We start from the raw sequence: 22,632 nt of genomic DNA, 5'->3' as shown, positions 1-22,632 counted from the left end.
TTTAGGTCTGTGAGCCGTTTGGGGTTAATTCTTGTATATGGTGCAAGGTATGAATTGAAGTTCAGTTTTTTGCATGTGGAGATCCAACTATTCCAGCACCATTTGTTGAAAAGACTTGTCTTTCCATGGAATTGCCTTTGCACCTTTTGTCAAAAATCAGTTGTCTGTATATGTGTAGAAGTAATTCTGGACTCTCTTTTGTTCCATTGATCAATTTGTCTGTCTTTATCCTAGTACCACACTATCTTGATCACCGTAGATTATGGGAAATCTTGAAATAAGATCTTGAACTTTGTTCTTCCTTTTCAAAATTCTTTTAGTTACTCCACATTCTTTGCATTTTCATATGCATTTTAGAATCAATTTGTTAATTTCTACAAGAAAGCTCACCAGGATTTTGGTTAGGATTACATTGGATCTATAGATGAATTTGGGGAGATGTCCATTATCTTAGCAATATCTGACCTTCAGACCCATAAACAATGTTTATGTCTGTATTTATCTGGATTTTTAAGAATTTCACCAATGTTTTGTAGTTTAGGTATACAGATCTTTCACATTTTTTGTCAGATATACTTAAGTATTATGTATTTTTTATGCTATTGTAAATGGTATTTTTACATGGTGTTTGGCTTTTTTATTTATCTTAATTGTGGTAAAATATATATAATGTAAAATACACCATTTTAAGCATCTTTCAGGGTATAGTTCAGTAGTGTCAGGTACATTCACATTGTTGTGCAACTATCACTGCCATCTATCTCCAGAACTTTCTCATCTTGCAAAATTGAAACTCTGTACCTATTAAACAATAGCTCTCCATTCCCCCTCCACCCCAGCCCTTGAAGCCACGTTGTACTTTATCTTTATGAATTTGACTATTCTAAATACCTCATAGGAATAGAATCATACAGTATTTGTCCTTTGGTGACTGGCTTTTTTCACTTAGCATACACAATGTACTCAAGGTTCATCCATGTTGTGCCATGTGTTAGCATTTCCTTCTCTTTTAAGGCTGAATAATAATCCATTGTAAGAATATACCACATTTTGTTTCTCTATTCATCCACTCGTGGTTGCTTTCACCTTTTGGCTGTTGTCAGTAATGCTGCTATAAAATGGTATTGTTTTTAAATTTCAATTTCCTGTTGCTTGTTGTTAGTGTATATATAAACACAACTGATTTTTGTATATTGACCTTGAATCCTACCACCTGTTAAATGTATTCTAGTAGCTTTTTTTTAGCTTCCATTGGATTTTATACATAGACTGCCATGTCATTTGTAATAAAGACAGTTTTACTTCTTCCTTTCTGATCCTTATGCCTGATAATTATTTCTTTTTCTTGTCTGATTGCACTGGCTATGTCCTCTGGTATAAGGTTGAATAGAAGATGAGATTACTTGTTCCTGATTTTCAGGGGAAGACATTCAGTCTCTCACCATTATGCATGATGTTAGCTGTAGGTTTTTCATATATGGTCTTTATCAGGTTGTGCTCCCTCTATTCCTATTTTGCTTTTGTCAAATGTTTTTTTCCTGTGACTGTAGGATTTTTTTTTTAGTTTGTTAATATGTTGAATTAACTGATTTGTTAAAACTGGTTTTCAAATGTTAAACCATCCTTGCATTCCGAGGACAAACTCCACTTGGTCATAGTATATTATTCTTTAACTGTATTGTTGGATTCTATTTGCTAAAGAATTTGTTAAGAATTTTGCATCTTTTTAAAAATCTTATTTAAATTCAATTAGCTAACATATAATGTATCATTAGTTTCAGATGTAAAGTTCAGTAATTCTTCAGTTGCCTATAATACCCAGTGCTCATTACATCATGTGCCCTCTTTAATGCCCATCACCCAGTTACTCCATCCCCCTCCCACCTCCCCTCCAGCAACCCTCAGTTTGTTTCCTATAGTTAAGAGTATATTTATGTTTATGAGGACAGTTTTCTTATACTGTCTATGGGATTCATATTATACTTCTTTATCTTATAGTCTGTCTTCAAGTATAAATATCTATATTTTTATTAGTAATAGTGTAAATAGATAATAGTATAAAAAACCTATATTTTTATTTCCTCTGTTTATGCTATTACTGTCAAAAATTACTCTTATACACGTTGTAAATCCACACTATACTGGTCTTATTTTTATTTAAACAGTCAATTTATCTTTTAAAGTAATTAAATAATAAAAACATCTTAACTATTTACCCATGTAGTTGCTATTTCCAGTGCTTCTTTTTTTTTCAAAAGATTTATTTATTATTTATTTGAGAGAGAGAGAGAGAAGGAGTGGGGGAGGGAGCAGAGGGAGCGGGAGAAGCAGACTCCCTGCTGAGCAGGGAGCCCGTTGTGGGGCTCAATCCCAAGACCTTGAGATCATGACCTGAGCTGAAGGCAGGCACTTAACTGACTGAGCCACCTAGGCACCCCTCTTTTTTTTTTTTTTTTTTTTTAGGATTTTATTTATTAGAGAGCGTGCATAAGTGGGAGGAGGGGCAGAGGGAGAGGGAGAAACAGACTACCCGCTGAGTGCAGAGCCTGACGCTGGGCTTGATCCCAGGACCCTGAGATCATGACCTGAGCCAAAGGGAGATGCTTAACCAACTGAGTCACCCAGGTTCCCCCTTTTCTTTTTTAAGATTTTATATATTTACTTAGAGAGAGAGAGAGAGAAAGAAAGCATGAGCAAGGGGAGGAGCTGGGGGGGGGGACAGGGCGAGGGAGGGGGAAAGAATCTCAAGCAGACTCTGTGTTGAGTGTGGAGCCTGACCTGGGACTTGATCTCACAACCCTGAGATCATGACCTGAACGGAAACCAAGAGTTGGATGCTCAACCGACTGAGCCACCCAGGCGCCCCTCCAGTGCTTCATTTCTTTGCATAGATCCATATATCTATATGGTATTATTTTCCTTCTGTCTGAAGGACTTTATGGTAGTGCAGGTCTGCTGGTGTTAATTCTTTCAGCTTTTGTATGTTTAAAAAGTTTATTTAGTCCTTATTTTACTTTTTAAAAAAGATTTTATTTATTTGAGAGAGAGAGAGCGAGCGAGCGAGCATGAGCAGGGTGAAGGGCAGAGAGAGAAGCAGACTCCCTGCTGAGCAGAAAACCTGATGTGGGGCTTGATCCCAGGACCCTGGGATCATGACCTGAACCAAAGGCAGAGTCCTAACCAGCTGAGCCATCCAGGCATCCCTAGTCTTTTTTTTTTTTTTTAAGATATTTCCATTGGACTAGAATTCTAGGTCATTAGTTTATTCTTTCAGTACTTAAATAATGTTGTGCCACTGTCTTCTCATTTCCATTTCTGTATGAAATTTGCTGTCATCTTTTTTTTTTTTTTAAGTAAGCTCTATGCCCAATGTGGGGCTTGAACTCACGACCCTGAGATATCAAGAGTCACATGCTCCACCAACTGCGCCAGCCAGGCGCCCCCTCTGCTGTCATTGTTATCTTTGCTCTGTGTCTATAACCTATCTCCTTTGCCCTCCCTAGCTACACTTTAAGATTTTCTCTTTATAACTGATTTTGAACAATTTGATTATGAGGTGTGTTGGTATAGTTTTCCTCATGTGTCTTGTGCTTGGAGTTCATTGAACTTTTTGACTCTGCGGGCTTATAGTCTTTGTCAAATGTGGAAATATTTTGGCTATTAATTCTTCAAATATGTTTCTATTCGCAGCTCTTTCTCCTTTCCTCAGGGAACTCCAATGATGCAAATGTTAGGCCATTTGAAATTGTCCCACTGCTCACTGATGCTTTGTTTATTTAAAAAAGAATTTTATTTTTCCTCTCCACAGTTTCTATTACCGTGTCTTCACATTCACCAGGTTTTTTGTCTGCAGTGTCCAATCTGCCTTTAATTCCATTCAGTTTATTTTTTCGTCTCATGCAATGTAGTTATTTATTTATTTATTTGAGAGAGAGAGGGAGAGCACAGAGGGAGAATAAGAGGGAGAAGCAGACTCCCTGCTGAGTAGAGAGCCTGACGTGGGGCTCAGTCCCAGGACCCTGGGATCATGACCTGAGCCAAAGGCAGACGCTTAACCAGTTGAGCCACCCGGGCGCCCCTCATGCAATGTAGTAGTTTTTATTCTAGAAGTTCAATTATACTCTCTTTAGAAATATATTTTTAGGAGTGCCTGGGTAGCTCGGTCAGTTAAGCATTGGATTCTTGATCTTAACTCAGGTCTTGATGTGAAGGTCATGAGTTCAAGCCCTGTGTTGGGCTCCATGCTGGGTGTGGAGCCTACTTAAGGAAAAAAAAAATTTAAATAAATAAATATTTTAATAGTAGTATAGTTTTATAGTAATAATTTCTAAATGTTTAATTACTTTAATTTCCTTGTCTGCTAATTCTAACATTTGTGTCAGTTCTGGATTGGTTTTGTTTAATTGCTTTATCTCCTCATTATGGATCATAGTTCCTGGCTTTTTTGCCTGCCTAATAATTTTTTGTTGGATGCCAGACAATATAAATTTTACCTGATTTGTTGCTGGGTACTTTTGTATTCCTGTAATTATTCTTGAGCTTTATTCTAGGATGCAGTGACTTGGAAACAGTTTCATTATCTTACATCTTGTTTTTAAGACTTGTTAGGTAGGACCAGAGCTACGCTCAATCTCGGGCTACTGATTCTCCTGCTGAGGCAAGACCCATCTGTGAATTCTACCCAATGCCTAGCTTTTCCAGTTTGGCTGGTGGAAACAGGCACTTTTCCCAGCCTAGTGAGTACCAGGCATTGTTACTTCTAGTTGTTTCGGGTAGTTATTTTCCCCAGCCTTGGGTAATTTCTGCACATTCATGTGATGATTAGTATTTAGCTAAATACTTAAGGGGGTCCCTTTACAGCCTTCTGTGCTACTCTCTTGTCTCTGATGCTCTGCTCTGTGAACTCTGGCCCCTTGAGACTCCCCAGACTCTCAGCTCCATCTCCTCAACTCATGGAGTCTTTTGGGATCTGACTCGTTCCCTTCTCTGTGCTGTAGCCTGAAAACTCAACCACAGGGCTGACCTCTTTTGTTATAGGTATCACTTTCTTTTGTTTCCTGATATCTGGTGTCTTCAAAACCATTTTGTATATTTTGTCCATTTTTTTCTTGCAGACAGGAGGGTGAATCTGAGCCTTGTTATTCCATCTTGGCCAAAGATGAGAATTTGAGTTTATTTCCCTCACTGCCACCCTTCCACCCTCCCCATTTTTCAGTCTGTCCACTCTTGAAGTATCTCATTTTTCCTTCAGTCTCCTGTCTGTGTTCACATTGTTACGGTGTAGTAAATTGTGATGACTTTTCCTTTCCTGCACACCTTTTTGTTCTCCCTGGAGTTGCTTTTGTTTGTTTGCTTAGGCTTCTATGCACCTTTCAATTAGCCAAATTCCAGTAGCTGTCTAAATTCCTCAAGATGTCAATTCCATTAGGTGTTCTATTGAATGGATCTTTTTGAAGAAGTCTCCATCAGAGCCTTGTGCCCTGCAGCAGCATGGTCTGGTTGCTGTCTATCACAGATGCTTAGCTATCCTCCTGGGACCTCCTTTCAGCATCCTGGGCATCTCCTTCACTGCTTTTCTGTGTTGGATCACCTGTGTCCATGTCTTCCTCTTTGTTGGTTTACTGTCTGGTTTTGGTAGAGCCTGTCCTTTCGTACCTTCCTGAGAGGAGGGTATATGGGCAGGAGATTATTTGGAGACCTTGCCAGCCTGATACTCAATCAACTGAATATAAAGATCTAGGTTGGAAATTGCCTTCCTTTGGCATCTTGAGGATATTGCATTTAGGTTCTAGAGTTAACACTGAAGTCTAAAGTCACTCTACATCCTGTGTGGGACCTGTGTGGTACCCTCTCCCTTGCCCAGGAGTGTGTAGGATCTTCTCTTATCTCCGGTATTCTGGATACTGGATATTGGAGATATGGATACTGGATCCATATGGATATGGATCTGGATACTGGATACTGGATACTAATTATGTAGCTCATTGTGGGTCTGTTTTCATCTTGCACTGTATGTTCAGTGAACCCTTTTAATTTGGAAACTTGTACTTCAGGTCTGGGAAGTTTTCTTGTTTTATTTTGGTCATTTCCCTCCTTCCCTGCTCTCCCCTGTACTACTTTTGTTTAGATGTTGGACCTTCTTATACTGATCATCTGGTTTTCTTATTTCTTTCTCTCCTGTTTGCCATCTTTATGTCTTTTGCTCTTTATTGTGGAAGACCTGAACTTTATCCTCCATCCCTTCTATTGTAATTTTAGCTATTTTGATAGCAGTAAATGTCTATTGATATTTTATCCCATGTGTGGCATGCATGAGATAGACACAAAACTACTAAATTCAACTTTAGTAATAGGAACATTGGGAGAATGGATTAGGATTTTTGATTAGGGAAATATCCACATTTCACTAAAACAAATGAAAAACTCCTCCCTAAAAGGGCTTAACCTGAACGTTTTAAGGTCCAAAGTAAGAAAGATATTAGGAAGGTTAGGAGAAGTGTAAGAATCTAATCAGGAGAACATTCTCAGAATGAATTTCTTGGGAATTCAGTAGAATGATTTCTCCATCCACTGACATTAACGGGACTTACACAGAATTGAGAAGCATCATCGGTATAATAAGTCGTCCTATAAACTGATGCTCATGGCCATGGTGAAAAGGGCCTTCAGAAAGAGTGGTCAGTGTCAACGATGGGAGAGAATATGTGAGAACAGGACTGTTCTGGCTAAGTCAAATGATTGGCACAATTACAGGCTTTCTCCGGAGCAGTGGCTCTCAACTCCCCGTCTGGATTCATCTGAAGAGGCTTTAAGATATGATGCCTCAGTCTCACCTAGGCCAAGTTGATTAGAAGCTCCGTGGGTGGGGCTTCCACATGGACGCTCTGCTAGCTCCAAGTGATTTTAATGCCTAGCCAGTGCAAATAATAACTCCAGAAGACCCTTGCTTCCCAGAGTGTGGTCTACTGGACCAAAACATATATCACTTAGGAGCTTGTTAGAAATGGAGAATCTTAGGTCCCACCCATATCCATGGAATCTGAATCTGCATTAAAGTTCGAAGTCTGAAATTTTCTTCTCCTGCGTAGTCTGTTTCCTCTTGGTCACTTTTTCTTGTGTATTTTGCTCTCTCTCTTCCATGTTAGAGGCTTGCCTTGGTGTCTGGTAATTTTGTGTTGTCTGCTCTCAGCTAAGGGTGGGAAGCTACAGCACTGGATGGTCTTGTTGGTGGAGCTTCTTTGTGTGGTGACCTGGATGGACCATTTGTTGGGAACTCCTGGTGTTTGTATCTTTCTGTCTTCCTCGGCCTGGTCAGAGTCACCAGAAGAGACACTCTTGTCTCCTGCTGAGAGGTGGAAGCCTGGCTCCATGTTCCAGGAGCAAGTGGAGAAGGGGACCAGGATCTCACCATCTATGCGTACTTTCCTTGTTTGGGATGTAGCACACACATACCCCTCCCTCCCGCCGCTGCCCCTCATTCTCCACCAGGCCCACTGTGCTGGTCCAGACGTTCCATTACCCCTATAGGGAAATCTCTGCCCTTTGCAGGTTGGTAGAGGGACAGTCACCCAGTGGCTTTGTATGGGGGGAGGGGTATAGGTGGTCTTTCTGCTTCTTAAATAGCTTTTAAGTAATACTCTATATTTTTAGCATTTCCCTCTGCCACCTCTTCTTCTCGTAGAGGTTTTTGGGGCTTCCATTTCCCAGGCTGTTTGAGGATTCTGTGGGGTCAGTTAGGTGCTTCTCACCTTGGGGGTTGTGATTTTTCTCAGCTCTCCTACCCCTTGTCACTGGCCCAGCTGCTTTCCAGCTTCCACAGTTTTGCTGTGATCATTTCCTCTGCTGTTCTTCCCATCCTTAGGGACTTCTGCCATTCAAAAAATTTCTCTTAAAATTTTTTTTCTCTTTTTAAAATTGTAGTTTTGGTCAGGTTTCAGGAAGGAGTGGAATTATGTCTGTGTGCAGTCTGCTGTCTTTTCCTGGAACCTCTATCCTCTCTTTAAACTTCCTCACAGAATCCCTGAATTCATTCAGTATATATTTAATGATAGGACTCCAGCTCTGCCCTCTGTGGGCCCGCATCTCTGAGCCAAGAAATTCAGTGTGCAGTTGTATATGGGCTGAGTCCTGGCTTCCTCTCTTACTCTTTGCGTTACCCTGCTCACCTCTTCAAACCTCCGTTTTCTCATCTGTAAAACAGGGATAATGCAGGGTAGTAAGGGGAGGTTTGTAATGAGTCAATGAAGATAAAGCTTGGGCGACCCTCTCGGGTCCCCTCCCTCTTTGGGAGCTTTGTATTCTATCACTCAGTAAACTTTACTGTCTCTCAATAAACTGCTTTCCTGCCCACCAAAAAAAAAAAAAAAAGGATAAAGCTTTTTTTGTTTTTAAATTAATTAATAATTAGATCAAGATCATTAGATCTAATTAATAATTAGATCAAGACCTGAGCTGAGATCAAGAGTCAGGTGCTTAACCCACTGAGCCACCCAGGCGCCCCTAGATAAAGCTTTTAAAGAACCTGCACATAGGGGCACCTGGCTGGCTCAGTCGGTCGAGCCTGTTGACTCTTGATCTCAGGGTCTTGAGTTTGAGCCCCATACTGGGCATAGAGATTACTAAAAGTAAACAGACAGACTAATTAATTAATTAAAAACCCCATTGCTTTCCATTAAAAAAACAAAAAAAGAACCTGTACATAGTGTCTTCTTGAAGACCCAGACCGTAACTTCTCCTTCCTGTTTCCCGGAAAGCCTAGCACAGGGTGAGCACATTGTAGGTACATAGTGAGTGACTGAGGAGAGGATTGGCGTGAGAGTTTTGGCCTGGTCTCTTCCTTCAGCAGCGGTGCGTCCTGGGAGACGTGGAGCCAAGGGCCTCAGCTGGATGTGAGAACACCGGGTCCTTCCTGTCTCTGCCTGTCTCGTAATTGCTGTGTCTCTTGATAAGGCAGGGTCTCCTCTCCTGGCCCCTTACCTTTACTCTACTCGTCCCTGACCTTGGTGTGTCTGCCCGTTTGTGGCTAGAAAAGAATCACCACCGCTCTGAACTGTTGATCTCGCCCAAGTCCAGATGATAGTCTGTAAGTGCGTTGGACCAGGCAAGTCCCTTCCCCTTTCAAGGTCTGGGTTTCCTTATTGCTAAAATGGAGAGGCAGGATATAGTGGGTGGGAAGTAGTCCCAGGTTCAGACCCTTCCTCTCCTGGGCCCTGTAGCCTGTCCTGCACTGGATGTTGCTAGCTCCTGGGGTTCTGGTTCTGGACGTGGTCCAGAGGGGATGAGCAGTCCCTCTTGCAGAATGAATGTGACTCTACCAGTCACAGCTCTGGCTTCTTTCCTCACCCCACCTCCAGGGCTCAACAATAGGCCCCTTCAGCTCTAGGCTCTTGCTGAAGGGGTGGGGGTGGGGCGGGGCCTGAGCCAGCAGGCAGAGCACCAGCCCGGCAGCCCCTGCCCAGCCCTGGAAGAGCTCTGGGAGTGGCTGGCTGCCGGCAGCTGGACTGCCTCCTTCTTCCCTTCCCGGGAGTCACTGCATCAGTGGGTGCTGTGATGATGATGCCTGGGCCAGAGGATTGGCAAGAGGCAGTTCTCTGCAGAACCCTGCATCCCAGCCCTGGCACCAGGACGTGCCTGGTGTGCATGTGCACAAAGCCTGGACAGCTGCTGGAATTTATCCTCTGCCGCACACGAGTGGTGGTCTGTTGGTGGGAGGAAAGCTCCAGGAGTGTGTAGGGCTCTCGGGGTCCTGTCTCTGGGTGTCAAGGTTGGCGGGCCAGTCTTGAGCTGCTGGAGCACGAAACAGCTGCAGAATACTTCAACACCAAGTTGGTACGTGTGGGGAGGAGTTGAGTTCAGTGTGGTCTGTGCAGTGGGGTTTAGTCAGATTCTTTCCTTTCTTCTCTGAAAGTCACACCTCCTTCTCTGCTGCAGTCCAAGATGAGGCATAGCAGGTCCCTGTATCTGATCTGGGTCCCTGCTTCTGTGCCCTGCCTTCCCAGCCTGTCACTCCCTCGTGCCGCCCCCCCCCACCTTGGTGAGGCTGGGATGCCTGACACAGTGGACTTCCTTCCCATCAACGCTTCCATGTCGTGTACTCCAGCTCTCCCTGCAGAGTCTAGTGAGAATGCAGCCTTCTGCAGCAGGCCGGTTGCGGGCTCTCTCTCTGCCTGAGAGACTGGCCGTGTCGTCCCCGGTGCTGAACCGGCTTTGTGGGAGCAAAGCAGCTTATGGGTCTGGGACAGGAGTGGCTGTACTGAGATTGGCAGCCCCTCTCTCCACAAAGGTGCTTGCTTTTCTGGATTAGAAATACTGGGAGGGAGCAAAGCCAGGGCGGGCGGAGGCGGGGGAGGCAGTGAGGCTTAGTCCTGGTATCTGCTGGAAGTAAGGCAGCCCTCCTTTCTGCAGGGTCCATCTTACGGGTTTGAAGTCCCTTTCGGCAAACTCTCTTGACCAGGTACCTTGCCAGCTTCTGCATTCAAGGTGATAGATAAAAACAGCTGGTTACTTTACAAGGTAGAAACCACAGTAGAGGTTTGTGTATAGAACTCCCTCAGTAGAATTATGTATTGATACAGATTGCAGATTGTTATAGGAATAGTGACCCGTTAAGGATCAGAGCACGATGGATAATTAAAAGTTTTTAAATTCATTTGGCTATTTTCCACATGTACCATACTATAGCTGACTCTTGCACAACGTTGGGGTTAGGGCTGCTGACCCCTCTCGCACAGTTGAAAATCTGCACATAACTTTTGACTCCCCAAAAACTTAACTACTGATAGCCTACTATTGACTGGAAAACTTAACCAATAACATCAGCAGTCAGTTAGCACATATTTTATATGTTATGTGTATTATATACTGTATTCTTACAACAAAGTAAGCTGGAGAAAAGAAAATGTTATTAAAAATCATAAGGAAGAGAAAATAACATTTCCAGTACCGTACTGTATTTATCGAAAAAAATCCACATATAAGTGGATTTTATTCAAACCCATGTTGTCCAAGGGTTAACTATATTATGTGTTTATACCATTCCTGTTTTCAAATACTATTTTAACAATAACATGGAAGGAATGGTAAAAGTAACCATTTGGGGGTAGGAAATAGTTTACAGAGGAGATGACATGGGTCTTGAGGGATGTGTAGGAGTTCATCATGTAGACAAAGAGAAGGACCATCACAAAGAGAATAGCTCAGAGACATTTAAAGAAGGGAGTCGGGGCGCCTGGGTGGCTCAGTTGGTTAAGTGACTGCCTTCAGCTCAGGTCATGATCCTGGAGTCCCGGGATCGAGTCCCGCATCGGGCTCCCTGCTTGGCGGGGAGTCTGCTTCTCCCTCTGACCCTCCCCTCTCTCTTGTGCTCTCTCTCTCTCTCTCATATAAATAAATAAAAATCTTTAAAAAAAATAAAGAAGGGAGTGTGTCTAGGGAAGGGCAAGTATCTTTTTTTTAATTTAAAATCAATTAATTAACTTATAGTGCATTATTAGTTTCAGAGGTAGAGGTCAGTGATTCATCAGTCTTACATAACACCTAGTGCTCATTATATCATGTGCCGTCCTTAATGTCCATCACCCAGTTACCCCATCCCTCCACCTCCCTCCCCTCCAGCAACCCTGTTTGTTTCCCATGATTAACAGTCTCTTGGGGTGCCTGGGTGGTTCAGTCGTTAAACGTCTGCCTTCGCCTCAGGTCATGATCCCAGGTTCTGGGATCAAGTCCCACATCAGGCTCCCTGCTTGGCGGGAATCCTGCTTCTCCCTCTCCCACTCCCCCTGCCTGTGTTCCTGCTCTCGCTATCTCTCTCTCTGTCAAATAAATAAATAAAATCTTTAAAATAATTTTTAAAAAGTCTCTTATGGTTTGTCTCCCTCTCTGATTTCATCTTGTTTTATTTTTTCCTCTCTTCCCCTATGATCCTCTGTTTTCTTTCTTAAATTCCACAAATCAGTGAGATCATAGGATAATTGTCTTTCTCGGATTGACTTACTTTGCTTAGCATAATACCCTCTAGTTCTATCCACATCGTTGTGAATGGCAAGATTACATTTTTTTGATGGCTGAGTAATATTCCATTGTATATATAATATATACATATTATATATATATGTGTGTGTGTATATGTGTGTATATATATATATATATATATACACATACCGCATCTTCCTTATCCATTCATCTGTCGATGAACATGTGGGCTCTTTCCATAGTTTGGCTATTGTGGACATTGCTGCTATAAACATTGGGGTGCAGATGCCCCTTCGGATCACTACATTTGTATCTTTAGTGTAGATACCTAGTAGTGCAGTTGCTGGGTCATAGCTCTGTTTTCAAGTTTTTGAGGAACTCCATACTGTTTTCCAGAGTGGCTGCACCAGCTTGCATTCCCACCAACAGTGTAGGAGGGTTCCCCTTTCTCCGCATCCCTGCCAACATCTCTCATTTCCTGACTTGTTAATTTTAGCCCTTCTGACTGGTGTGAGGTGGTATCTCATTGTGGTTTTGATTTGTATTTCCCTGATGCCGAGTGATGTTGAGCATTTTTTCATGTGTCTGTTGGACATTTGTATGTCTTCTTTGGAGAAATGTCTGTTCATGTCTTCTGCCCATTTCTTGATTGGATTATTTGTTCTTTGGGCTTTAAGTTTGGTAGGTTCTTTATAAATTTTGGATACTAGCCCTTCATCTGATATGTCATTTGCAAATATCTTCCCCCCATTCAGTAGGTTGTCTCTTGGTTTTGTTGACTGTTTCCTTTGCTGTGCAAAAACTTTTTATCCTGATGAAGTCTCAATAGTTCATTTTTGCCTTTGTTTCCCTTGCCTTTGGCGATGTGTCTAGGAAGAAGTTGCTGCGGCCGAGGTCACAAAGGTTGCTGCCTGTGTTCTCCTCTAGGATTTTGATGGATTCCTGTCTCACATTTAGGTCTTTCGTGCATTTTAAGTCTATTTTTATGTGTGGTATAAGGAAATGTTCCAGTTTAATTCTTCTGCATGTGGCTGTCCAATTTTCCCAACACCATTTGTTGAAGAGACTGTCTTTTTTCCATTGGATATTCTTTCCTGCTTTGTCAAAGATTAGTTGACCATAGAGTTGAGGCTCCATTTCTGGGCTCTCTATTCTGTTCCATTGATCTGTGTGTCTGTTTTGTGCCAGTACCATACTGTCTTGATGATTACAGCTTTGTAATAGGGCTGGAAGCCGGAATTGTGATGCTACCAGCTTTGGTTTTCTTTTTTAACATTCCTTTAGCTATTTGGGCTCTTTTTTGATTCCATACAAATCTTAGAATTTTTTGTTCTAGCTCTGTGAAAAAAGTTGATGGTATTTTGATAAGGATTGCATTGAATGTTAAGATTGCTCTAGGTAGCATAGACATTTTAACAATATTTGTTCTTCCAATCCATGAGCATGGAACGTTTTTCCAGTTCTTTGTGTCTTCCTCAATTTCCTTCATGAGTGTTCTATAGTTTTCTGAGTACAGATCCTTTGCCTAAACCTGGTTAGGTTTATTCCTAGGTATCTTATACTTTTGGGTGCAGTTGTAAGTGGGATTGACTCTTTAATTTCTCTTTCTTCTGTCTCATAATTAGTGTATAGAAATGCAACTCATTTCTGTGCATGGATTTTATATCGGGAAGGGCATATATCTGATTTGGTTGGAACATGGAGACATTTGAAGAAAATGATAAGGTATGGAGGTGGACAAAGAGGCAAGGAGTAGATCCGGAAGGGCCTTGTATTTGGCTTACTGAGGAGTTACAGAAGGATATAAACAGGGGAGGGACTTCAGATGACAATAATAGCAATAGGCAGCTATGTGCCAGGTGCTGTGCTAAGTGTCCTATTCATTATCTCATTGAATCTGCACTCTACGAAGGAGGTGCTGTTTACTCCCACTTTACAAATGAGGAAATTGAGTCTTAGAGGTTAAGTCATTTGCCCAAAAGTTGCCCAACTAGAAAGTGACAGAGCCAAGGTTTCAGCTCAGGTCTGTCTGATTCTTGATCCCATTGGTATTGATCAGAGGAATAAAAAGGAGGCAGAAACAAGATTTTGTGGCCTGCCTAGTGGGGAAGGTAGGCAGTTACGGTTGGGGTGGGGGTGAGGTTTCTAGCCTGGGTGGCCAGTGTTGGCTTGTGATATTTTCAGTCAGGATATAGGGGCATGTGTTAGCTAGCTTTAAGGGGGTGCTCATGAGCTGAGTTTGGATATACAGAATTTGTGGTACCTATGCATCCTCCTGGTGGAACTGCCCTGGAACTGTCTGGAAACGTGGGCCTAGAGCTTCAGGGGGTTAGAAATGGAGACAGAGCACGTGGTAATTGCAGCCCCGGGGGAGGAGAGGAAGTGACACCCAGAGAGCAGAGCATGCACTGAGAGGAGAAGGAAGGGCTAGTTCAGAAGCCTTTGGGAAATGTCAGCAGTTAAGGAGAAGGGTGAAGAGGCTCCAGGGCTGGACTTGGGGCCTGGGGGCCCAGCACCACTAAGCCAGTATGCCTTGGCTTTGCCTCTCCTCAGAACTGCAGCTTGCCAAGCTCTCCTGGGAGGGGCTGGGCCCCCGCGTCCTGGAGATGGAGAGGGTGTGGACAGCCATGGTGTGTGTCTGAATCACCCCCTCTCTCCGTTGGCCCCAGGCCAGCCTCCTCCCCAGACCAGTGTGATGTCAGACCTGGGCTGACCTGAAGGTGTGGGGTTGCCTGGTGCAGTTCCCTCTGGGATGAGGTCCCAAGGGGAGCCAGCCTGGCTTTGGTCCAGAAGCTTGGGGCCTACGTACAGAGGGGTGAGTTGAGGCTGACTGGGCTTGGTGGGGCTGGCATGTGGAAGCAAGATAATCCTCTGACTGGGAGAGGAACTATAAGTCCCCCTCCTCTTCCCCAATATATTGTTTTCCCTCCAGGTCTTAAGAAGGAGGGCAGGGGTGGGAGAGGGCTGGCTTGGAGGTGAGGTTGGCATATATTCCCAAGAATACGGTACATTGTTTTGGAAAAATCTCTTGGCCGGAAATTACATGTCATGTCTGCTCCTCAGTGTGGATTTGTCACTTCACTGATGCTGCTGGAGAGGCTGGGGGAAGGGGTGGACAGCAGAGGCGAGCTGGTTCCTGGCCACTCCCAGCTCCCTTTAGAGATAAGAGGGCAGGTTATAGACCGGAGGGGTATACATGTAGGGTGGATTCCCCAAATCCTAGAGGCAGTTTGGATCATGCGGATATCTTATAGCAGAATGCCATTAGGAAGCAGGGGAGTTATGGATGGAGGAGGTAAGGAGAAAGCAGGAAGGAGGAATGATTTGGATCAGATCCTTCATCCAGCGATGGGCCTGGCATTTTCAGCCTTTTTTTCTCTAACTTTGGGTCAGTACAGCCTCCTGACTTTGGGTTCTTACAGCCTCCCACAAACCTAGTTTCTGTTAGAGCTGTGGTAAGATGCCCAGGAACTTCTGCCTGGAATAGATCCCCTGCCTGGCAGGGTCATCCCCCACCCCAGCATGCTTCAAGGCAGAGAAGGAGCTTGTGAGGAGAGTGAGCCTTGTAGGAACTCATCTAGTATCCTCCTGGGGTTTCTTTCCTCAGTTTTGAGGTTGAGTTTGTTGGGGGTGGGCGGAAGGGGGGGCAGGTATCTCAGCATCTCCCTCCTCCTCTGCCCCAACCCCGGAAGGGGAGGGTTCCCTGAGCTCAGCCCTAAATACCTGGTACTAAGGAGTCAGTGGATGCTTCAGATGCCGGCAGAATGAGAGGGTGTGCGTGGGGCACCTTGGGGCCCTCAGGGCTGGCGGGAGAGGAGGAGCCTCTGCAGTGGGACTTCCTCTGCTAGCACTGACCTCACCCCAGTGCTGGGTGGCAGAGCCCTGTGTGGGCACGTGTTGGAGCACCTTCTCCCACGGGGAGTGTGGGCACTCGAGGCACCCTTCTGAGGCCAGAGGTCAGCCCCAGCCCTGTGCCCTGCCCTGAGCTCCCAGGCACACAGCCTGTGCAGTCCTGCGGGGGCGGGGGTGGGGGGGCAGGCAGGGAGATGTCACGGCCGGGCTGGGAGGAGGCGTGGGGCTGGGGCGGGCTGTGGTCTCGCTCCGGGTGCTGGAGGCGTGGCTTCCACGGCTGGGCAGGTTCTCGGGCGCTGAGGGAGTGGAGTGCGGAGTGGAGCGGCAGGGAGCCCGGCAGGTGGGCGCATGCTTGGAGCCTGGTGGTGTGGAAGCCGGGCAGGTGGAGGGATAGGCATCAGGCCCCAAGGAGGGGAGGGGTCTCAGGTCAAGTCAGGTTGGGGCTCCTCTTATGTGAGCTTCTTGGATGGACCTCCTTATGGAATAGGGGGCTCCTTTATGAATCCCCAGGACCTAATTGGTGGCGGTGGAGCTCTGGGGTCCTGGAGGTGGCCCAGGGGCTGAGGGGAGCTGTGGCCCTGCGGTCATTGGAGGTGGGGCCGCGCTGCGGCACCTGGCTCTCTCCGGGGGTCGGCCGGTGGTGGTGGTGGTGCTGCGGAGAGGCGGCGGCGAGGCGGCGGCTCCTTGGAATGGAGGCTGGGGACCGGGTTGGGGGAGGGGCCGGCCGCGGGCCCGGCGCAGGAGACCGCAGGAGACCGCGACCATCCGGGCTGGGCTGGGGCTCTGGCCGGCCAGCCAGTGGCGGATGAGAGGCTGTGGGCGGGTGTGCGGGGGGGCCATGGACCGGCCTCCCCCGCTGAGGCGCCCCTCCTTCTGGAGGATGCTGGAGGCCCGGCCCCTCAGGACGCAGGGCAGTGACGCTGCCGCTGCCGGTACCGCCGGAGGGGCGGGGGCTGCGGGAGGGCTCTGCTCCCCTCCCTGGCACGAACGCCGGGAGTTTGGGTGCCATGGGGGAGAGATCTGCATATCAGCGCCTGGCTGGGGGTGAGGAGGGACAGCAGGTAATGGGAGAAGCCTGGGGGTTAGCCAGGTACCCGGGTCCTAGACCCCATCATCTGCCAATGAGCTGAGGGCCCAGCCCTGCTCCGCAGCAGCCTCTCAGGAGTGAGGGGTGTCTGTGCTTCTGGGCCCCAGGACAGATCCTGGGGGGGCTGAGAGGCTGGGTGAAGAGGTATTTGTGTGTGTATGCGATGGGTGAGGGGCAAGTCAGTGGTGGTGAATTACTGATGCTGCCACCTGCCTCAGTGTCTCTGGGTTCTCTGGGACCCAATTAAATGGCCTTTTGGGCTTTTCTTCAACTCTCCATGGGAGCCCCCAGGAGCAGTGCCTGCCAGGATTTGGGTGTAGTCTTTTATGGGCACTGAGTCCTTGTTCCCTGGACATTACTGCTTACTTTCCGAATATGCATATCAAGCTAAATGTCCTTGTTTGCTTTAGAAAAGATGATCACTGTATTCATGGGGCCGCTTCCCTTCTTGGAGATCAAGCACTTTCTCTCTTGGTCGGCAGAGGGCGGTAGCTGACAGGACAAAGGGGGACAGAATAGGTGGAGGGTGTTTTCCAGGGCTAGGAGAAGGGGTCCAAGAACTGGCCTGAGCTCTGACCTCTGACCATGCTTTGCTTTTCCGCACAGCCTTTTCCAGCTGGATTGCTGAACAAGCTGCTGAGGCTTGTTCTTACCCGACATCTAAGGGAAGAGTTAGGCATGGGGTTCTGATAGATTTGGGGCACATCTTTTGGGGGTAGCTAGAATTTTTACTTTGGCCATTCTGATCCAGCAGCCCCTATCTTACAGTAGAGGGAGTAATTTTGCTTAAATTGTTCCCTAAAGTCAGGTCCCCGGGACTCCTTCAGAGTGGTGCCTGGTGGGAAGTAGGCAGTAGGCTTCTCTGAGCCATGGGCATTGTCTGCCAGGTTTTGAGAAAAGTCATTTCCAGTGTGACCTCATCCTGACTTCATCTTGTCCATTAGCTCTGACCCCAGCCTCAGACTGGTGATTCACTGGACCAAGGGGAGGCTGTTACCTGGCTGGCTCCACAAGCTTTGGGTGGTGGGTGACACAGCGCTGGGTAAGAGGGACTGAGTGCTGGGAGTGTCCACCAATACCCACACCCCCTACCTACCTTCTTGTCCCTCCATCCCCCTCCGCCATGGGGTCAGAGCAGGAAATGGCTGACCTTTCAGGTAACCTTCCTGCGAGGAAGGTCTAGTACTAAGAGAGGTCCTGGAAAGAGAGCCTAAGATGCTAACTCCCCAAAACTGTCACCCAGCTGCCTGCCCCATCAGCCGGCTGGGGTTCCCAGAGCCAGTAGCCAGCTGGATAGGGACAAGAGAGCAGTGTACAAGAAGTGGGCTCCCTGGGCATGGCTGCTGGAGGGGGGGGGGTTGCTGAGGGAGACTGCGAGGACTTCCTGCAGCTGTCAGGTGTGTCTGGGGGCTGTAGTGAGGGGGGGTGTAAGGGCAGCTGGCACTCTTGAGGGGGGGCAGAGGGATCATTTGTCAGCTGCAGGAACATGGGGGGCCTATGGGGGCTTGATGGAGTGTCTCCAGTTCCTTTTAGCTGAGGCTGTTGTCTGTGTGTGGGGGTGCTATACAAGAAACTATAGTCTGGAATCCTTGCTCTGGGGTGGGGGCATCCCAGCAGGGTCTAGGGACATATTTGTTTATTTTGAGGGGGTTTTGGATCTTAGCCAGCTGGTCTGGGGGAGGAGGCACCCTGGATGTTGTGGGCAGTGCAAGGCAACCCCAGGGGAGGGGGTGGAGATTCCTCACCCCCACAGCCCCCCCTCGCTCTTGGCTGGACTGCCCCACTCTGGCAGGCTGCCGGCCTCCTATTTCCGTCGGGCACCAGGGTAACAGGGCCACATTAGGGCCTGAGCCAGGAGACGCCCAGCCAAGGCTTGGACTTGGTGATGGGGGAGGGTCTCTGAAGGGTCTGCCTACAGGGCCCAGGAATGACTGTCCGGGGCCCAAGCCCCCAACTCAGGCGGTGTTCTAGCCCCCACAGCCCCAGACAAGCCCATGTGGGAGCCTGTAGCCCCTCTTTGTGCATTACTGCTTGATTCACATAGCCCCCACCCTAAAATCCCAGGAGTTGTCTGCAACTATGGGGGCTGGGGTGGAAGCCAGAGACAGGGGGCCTTGTGTATGGGGAGGCAGGGGGGCCAGCGCGGGTGGCTGGGAGGAAGAGTCCCCCCATTCCCGCCACCCTCTTGGCAGTGATTCAGAAAGGTCCTTTTTCAGCCAGTGTCAGAGCTGCTCAGCTGGGGAGGGAGGGAGGAGGGAGGGAGGGCGGTCAGGCGGGGGAGCCCGGGAGTAGGGCTGAGCTGTGACCACTGCACTGAAGAGAAGTCAGAGAAACAGGACAGAGGACCTGGGCTGCAGCCGGGAAAAGAGCTAACCCGCTCCTGCCAGACTAGCCAGCTGTGGAAACAGCTGTGCAGCCGAGAAAGGGGGCCCACCCTGTTCTTTCTGCCCCATTTCCCACCCCTGGTGTGGGATTTGGGGGACTCCTGGGCCAGACCTGTGGTCAGCTTCCATCCTGGGCAGAACCTTGAATTCAGGAGCTAAAGCCCCTGCTCCCCCTACTTGTTGGGCCAGAGCCCCAGTGACCTGGTCAGGGGGTGCAGCTCCGTGGAGATGCCGGCGGCTCGTCGCTTCCCTGGCCTAGAGCTCTCCTTCCCTCTCCTGGCCAGACTACGGCGACGCCTCTACACAGTGAGTGAGGGCTGGGGGTGTGGGTAGGACTGACCGGGGACTGGGTCAGCACCCCCCCCCCAGTCCCCCAGAGCCAGCAGTTCACTGAGGGGCAGAGTACAGGACTGGCAATGGCTGAGCGCTTGATAGGGGTTCTGGGCTCGGGGCCTCTCCCCTCGGCTGCTGCATTCTGGTTGGTGAGTGTGTTAGGAGAATGTACGCAGGAAGCGTGCGCGCCAGGAGAGCCCCACACCAGGCGTCAGACACAGGTGTGGGACTGCGGGTGTGCTGGGGGCCAGGCACACCCACAACTGGAGAGTGTGAGCAGGGTAGGGGAGAAGCCGGGCCAGTGCCCTCCCTGTGCTCCACAGACAAAGAAACTTGCTGTGGAAGGGGCAGTTAGCGGAGGGGAGGGGGCTTGTCCTGGCTCACCCGGGGCCAGGCGGTAGAGACAAGCCTGAGACCCTGATTGCTTGCTTCTCACTGGGATCCCGGTGTTCTTCCAGTTCCCTGCACACCCCTCCGCAGAGCAAGCCTGTTCCTGGGGCTGGAGAGCGGGGAGGGGAGTGTCCAGCTGAGCAGGGAGATCTGTTCGCTGTTGTCTTGGGGAAAAGAAACAGGCCAGACTGTGCTTTCTGAGCAGCTTCAGGGGAAGGGCTCTGTGTCTCCCCGAGTCCTGAGCACCCGGTGCATGGCTTTGAGCTGCTCTGAGGAGCCGCTGCCTCCAGAGCTGGGTGGGAGTGGGGAGCCTGGAGCCCTGAGACTTGGAGACTGGTCAAGAAGAGGAGGGGGTCTGTGGACTGCTTTTACCCCGCTGGCAGGCACATCTTAGGGCATGCAGGGGGTGCGGTCTCTTTGCCCCAGGGACAGGGCCGTGATGATGGAAGTCCTGGCCGGCCCTGCATGGCCAGGCTGCCGAGAGCTCCGGCCTGGGCCGGTGATTTTCACAGTGCGCCCTTGGGGCCGCCTTCTGGAAAGCAGCAGTGTCCTGCCCTCTTATGTCCACACTGCCTTGTGCAGAGCAGATAGTTTTGTTGAGGATAAGTGAGTTAATACAGCCAGATGCTTAGAACCATGCCTGACATATAGTAAGTATCAAGTGTTAGAGTTATTTTTATTGTTCTTCTTAAATAAAATTAATAGAAATACGTCCTTTTTACCGTGTGTGTGTATAGTCAGTCCACATGATGTCACCTGTAGTATGAAGGGGAAGTGAAAGGAAAGTGAGGATGACATTTCAGGTACTCTGATATGTCAGGACGTTCTGACATGAAGTAGTCAGTGCGGAGCCCTCCAGCAGAACCACCGTGGGGGCAGCGCCTGCACGTGCTGACTGACAGGGGAGTTTGGAAATCATAAAGGTGGGTTGCCTTCCGTGACGTTTTTCGGACTAGCAAACAGCTTTTGGGAAGTTCTGAACAAAACAAAGGCCAGTTTTCCCTCAGTGTACGTATTAGTTCCATTCTAGGAGGGTTCAGTGTGTATCTAGAATGCAAAATGCTTTTTTGTTCATATGTAAGATGGAATTCAGTTCTAGGGTCAGGTGATTGTAAACCAATTTTTCACCTGCATGAACTAAGTTGTGTGGGATTTGGGACAGTGGGTGAGATTGCTCTGTACATTACAGGATAACTTGTGTTCTTGTCTCCCAGCCACTCACTAAATGCCACTCGAGGTCCCCCAACATGATGACAACCAAGAATGTCCCCTAGGGGGCCGTACAGCCCTCGTGAGAACCGTCTGGGTAAAGGGTCACAGCTTGAAATTTGGAAACCCCCCCTGTAGCCCAGCTGCCTTGGTGGAGGAGCCAGGGTTTGAACTGAGGGCCTCCCACTCCCGTGTGTCACTCTTTGTACTGTCCTGAGCTGCCTGGGAAGGTCTGAAGTCCTGGCACTGGCCGCCGGGAGCTGTCGGGGCAGGAGGCGCATGCTAGGCCTGAGCTGCGAGAGTCTGCTTCTCTGAGTGCGCACTGTGATGAGAGCTGGGGGCCGAGACCGCCTCTGACTTGTTGGGGGGGCGTTGAGGGGTCGCAGGCCTCTTCCCTCTTGTGGGTCTTCTTTGGTGGGGGACTGAATGCATGTCAGCCCTCAGCTCTGAGGTGTCTGACTTGGACAAGGATGGGTTCGGGTCCAGCGGGTCAGGCTGCTTCGTTTCAGGGGTGCCCCTGTGTCCTCTTTCTCTGGGCCGCAGAGAGTGTAGGTCAGAGGTCGCTCACTGGTGGCCCATTGGCTGATGATAGCCTGCACTTGTGTTTTGCTTGGCCAGCACAGAACGTGTGTGTGTGTGTGTGTGTGTGTGTGTATTTCAAACTTGAATTGGTTGACATAATTAAAAAAGTCAGGAGAATGTTAAGTGAAAACAAGGAACAGAATGGTGTGCTTGATGGGTGAATGTTTGTGTGGGGGAAAAACAGTCTGGAAGGCTATGTAGAAGTCCTTTATGGCAGCTGGCTCTGGGGATGGGGGGCTAGGGGGCTCTGCAATAGGGCAGGGAATGAGACTTCATGGCTCCTGTGTGCCTTTTGAATATTTTATCATGTGCATATATTACCTTTTCGAAAAGAATTTTAATGGCGAGATTTCACATCTAGATTCAGATTTCCAGTATTTCTTGAAAAAATTGAAAGCTTTAACAACACTGGGCAGCGGTCTGCGGTGACAGCTGGTTGAGGGAGCTAAGCAAGGCTGCCTCTTTGAGCCAGCATCTAAAAGCCCACCCCAGGGGCGCCTGGCTGGCTCAGTTGTTAAGCGTCTGTCTTGGGCTCAGGTCATGGGATCGAGCCCCGCATCGGGCTCCCTGCTTGGCGGGAAGCCTGCTTCTCCCTTTCCCTCTGCCTACCGCTCCCCCTGCTTGTGTGTGCTCTCTCAGTCAAATAAATAAATAAAATCTTTAAAAAAAAATAAAAGCCCACCCCAGCCTCTGCGCCCCTTTTGTCTTCCACTCGTGTGGTCCTGACAGCACTCGAGCGGTCTCCTGTGGGATGGTCTTTGGATCTGGGGGGAGAGGCTCTGGTGATGTCAGGTATTGGGTGGAACTTCAAGCTCATCTGGTCCA

At 48.0% G+C, this 22,632-nt stretch overlaps 1 protein-coding gene across 11 annotated transcripts in view; it reads left to right on the top strand.

Annotated features, from left to right (window-relative positions):
* Positions 1-22,632, top strand: part of TNK2 (tyrosine kinase non receptor 2) — a 45,770-nt gene that overhangs the window by 3,819 nt on the left and 19,319 nt on the right. For 3 of the 11 annotated variants that reach the window (XM_032406788.1, XM_032406784.1, XM_032406785.1), the window contains exon 1: positions 19,167-19,599. The exons of 1 other annotated variant lie outside the window; for it this stretch is intronic. In XM_032406788.1, the coding sequence (XP_032262679.1) occupies positions 19,522-19,599 (78 nt within the window). In that variant the 5' untranslated portion in view covers positions 19,167-19,521. Of the gene's footprint in view, positions 1-15,606; positions 15,927-16,082; positions 16,163-16,723; positions 16,884-19,165; positions 19,600-22,632 lie in introns of those variants that run through there. 7 more of the 11 variants (XM_032406787.1, XM_032406794.1, XM_032406791.1 and 4 more) reach the window with 5 other exon arrangements.

The sequence above is a fragment of the Phoca vitulina genome, unplaced genomic scaffold (assembly GCF_004348235.1).
Source record: "Phoca vitulina isolate PV1807 unplaced genomic scaffold, GSC_HSeal_1.0 scaffold8, whole genome shotgun sequence".
NCBI classification, from domain to species: domain Eukaryota; kingdom Metazoa; phylum Chordata; class Mammalia; order Carnivora; family Phocidae; genus Phoca; species Phoca vitulina.
This window is presented reverse-complemented; position numbering and strand designations above follow the sequence as displayed.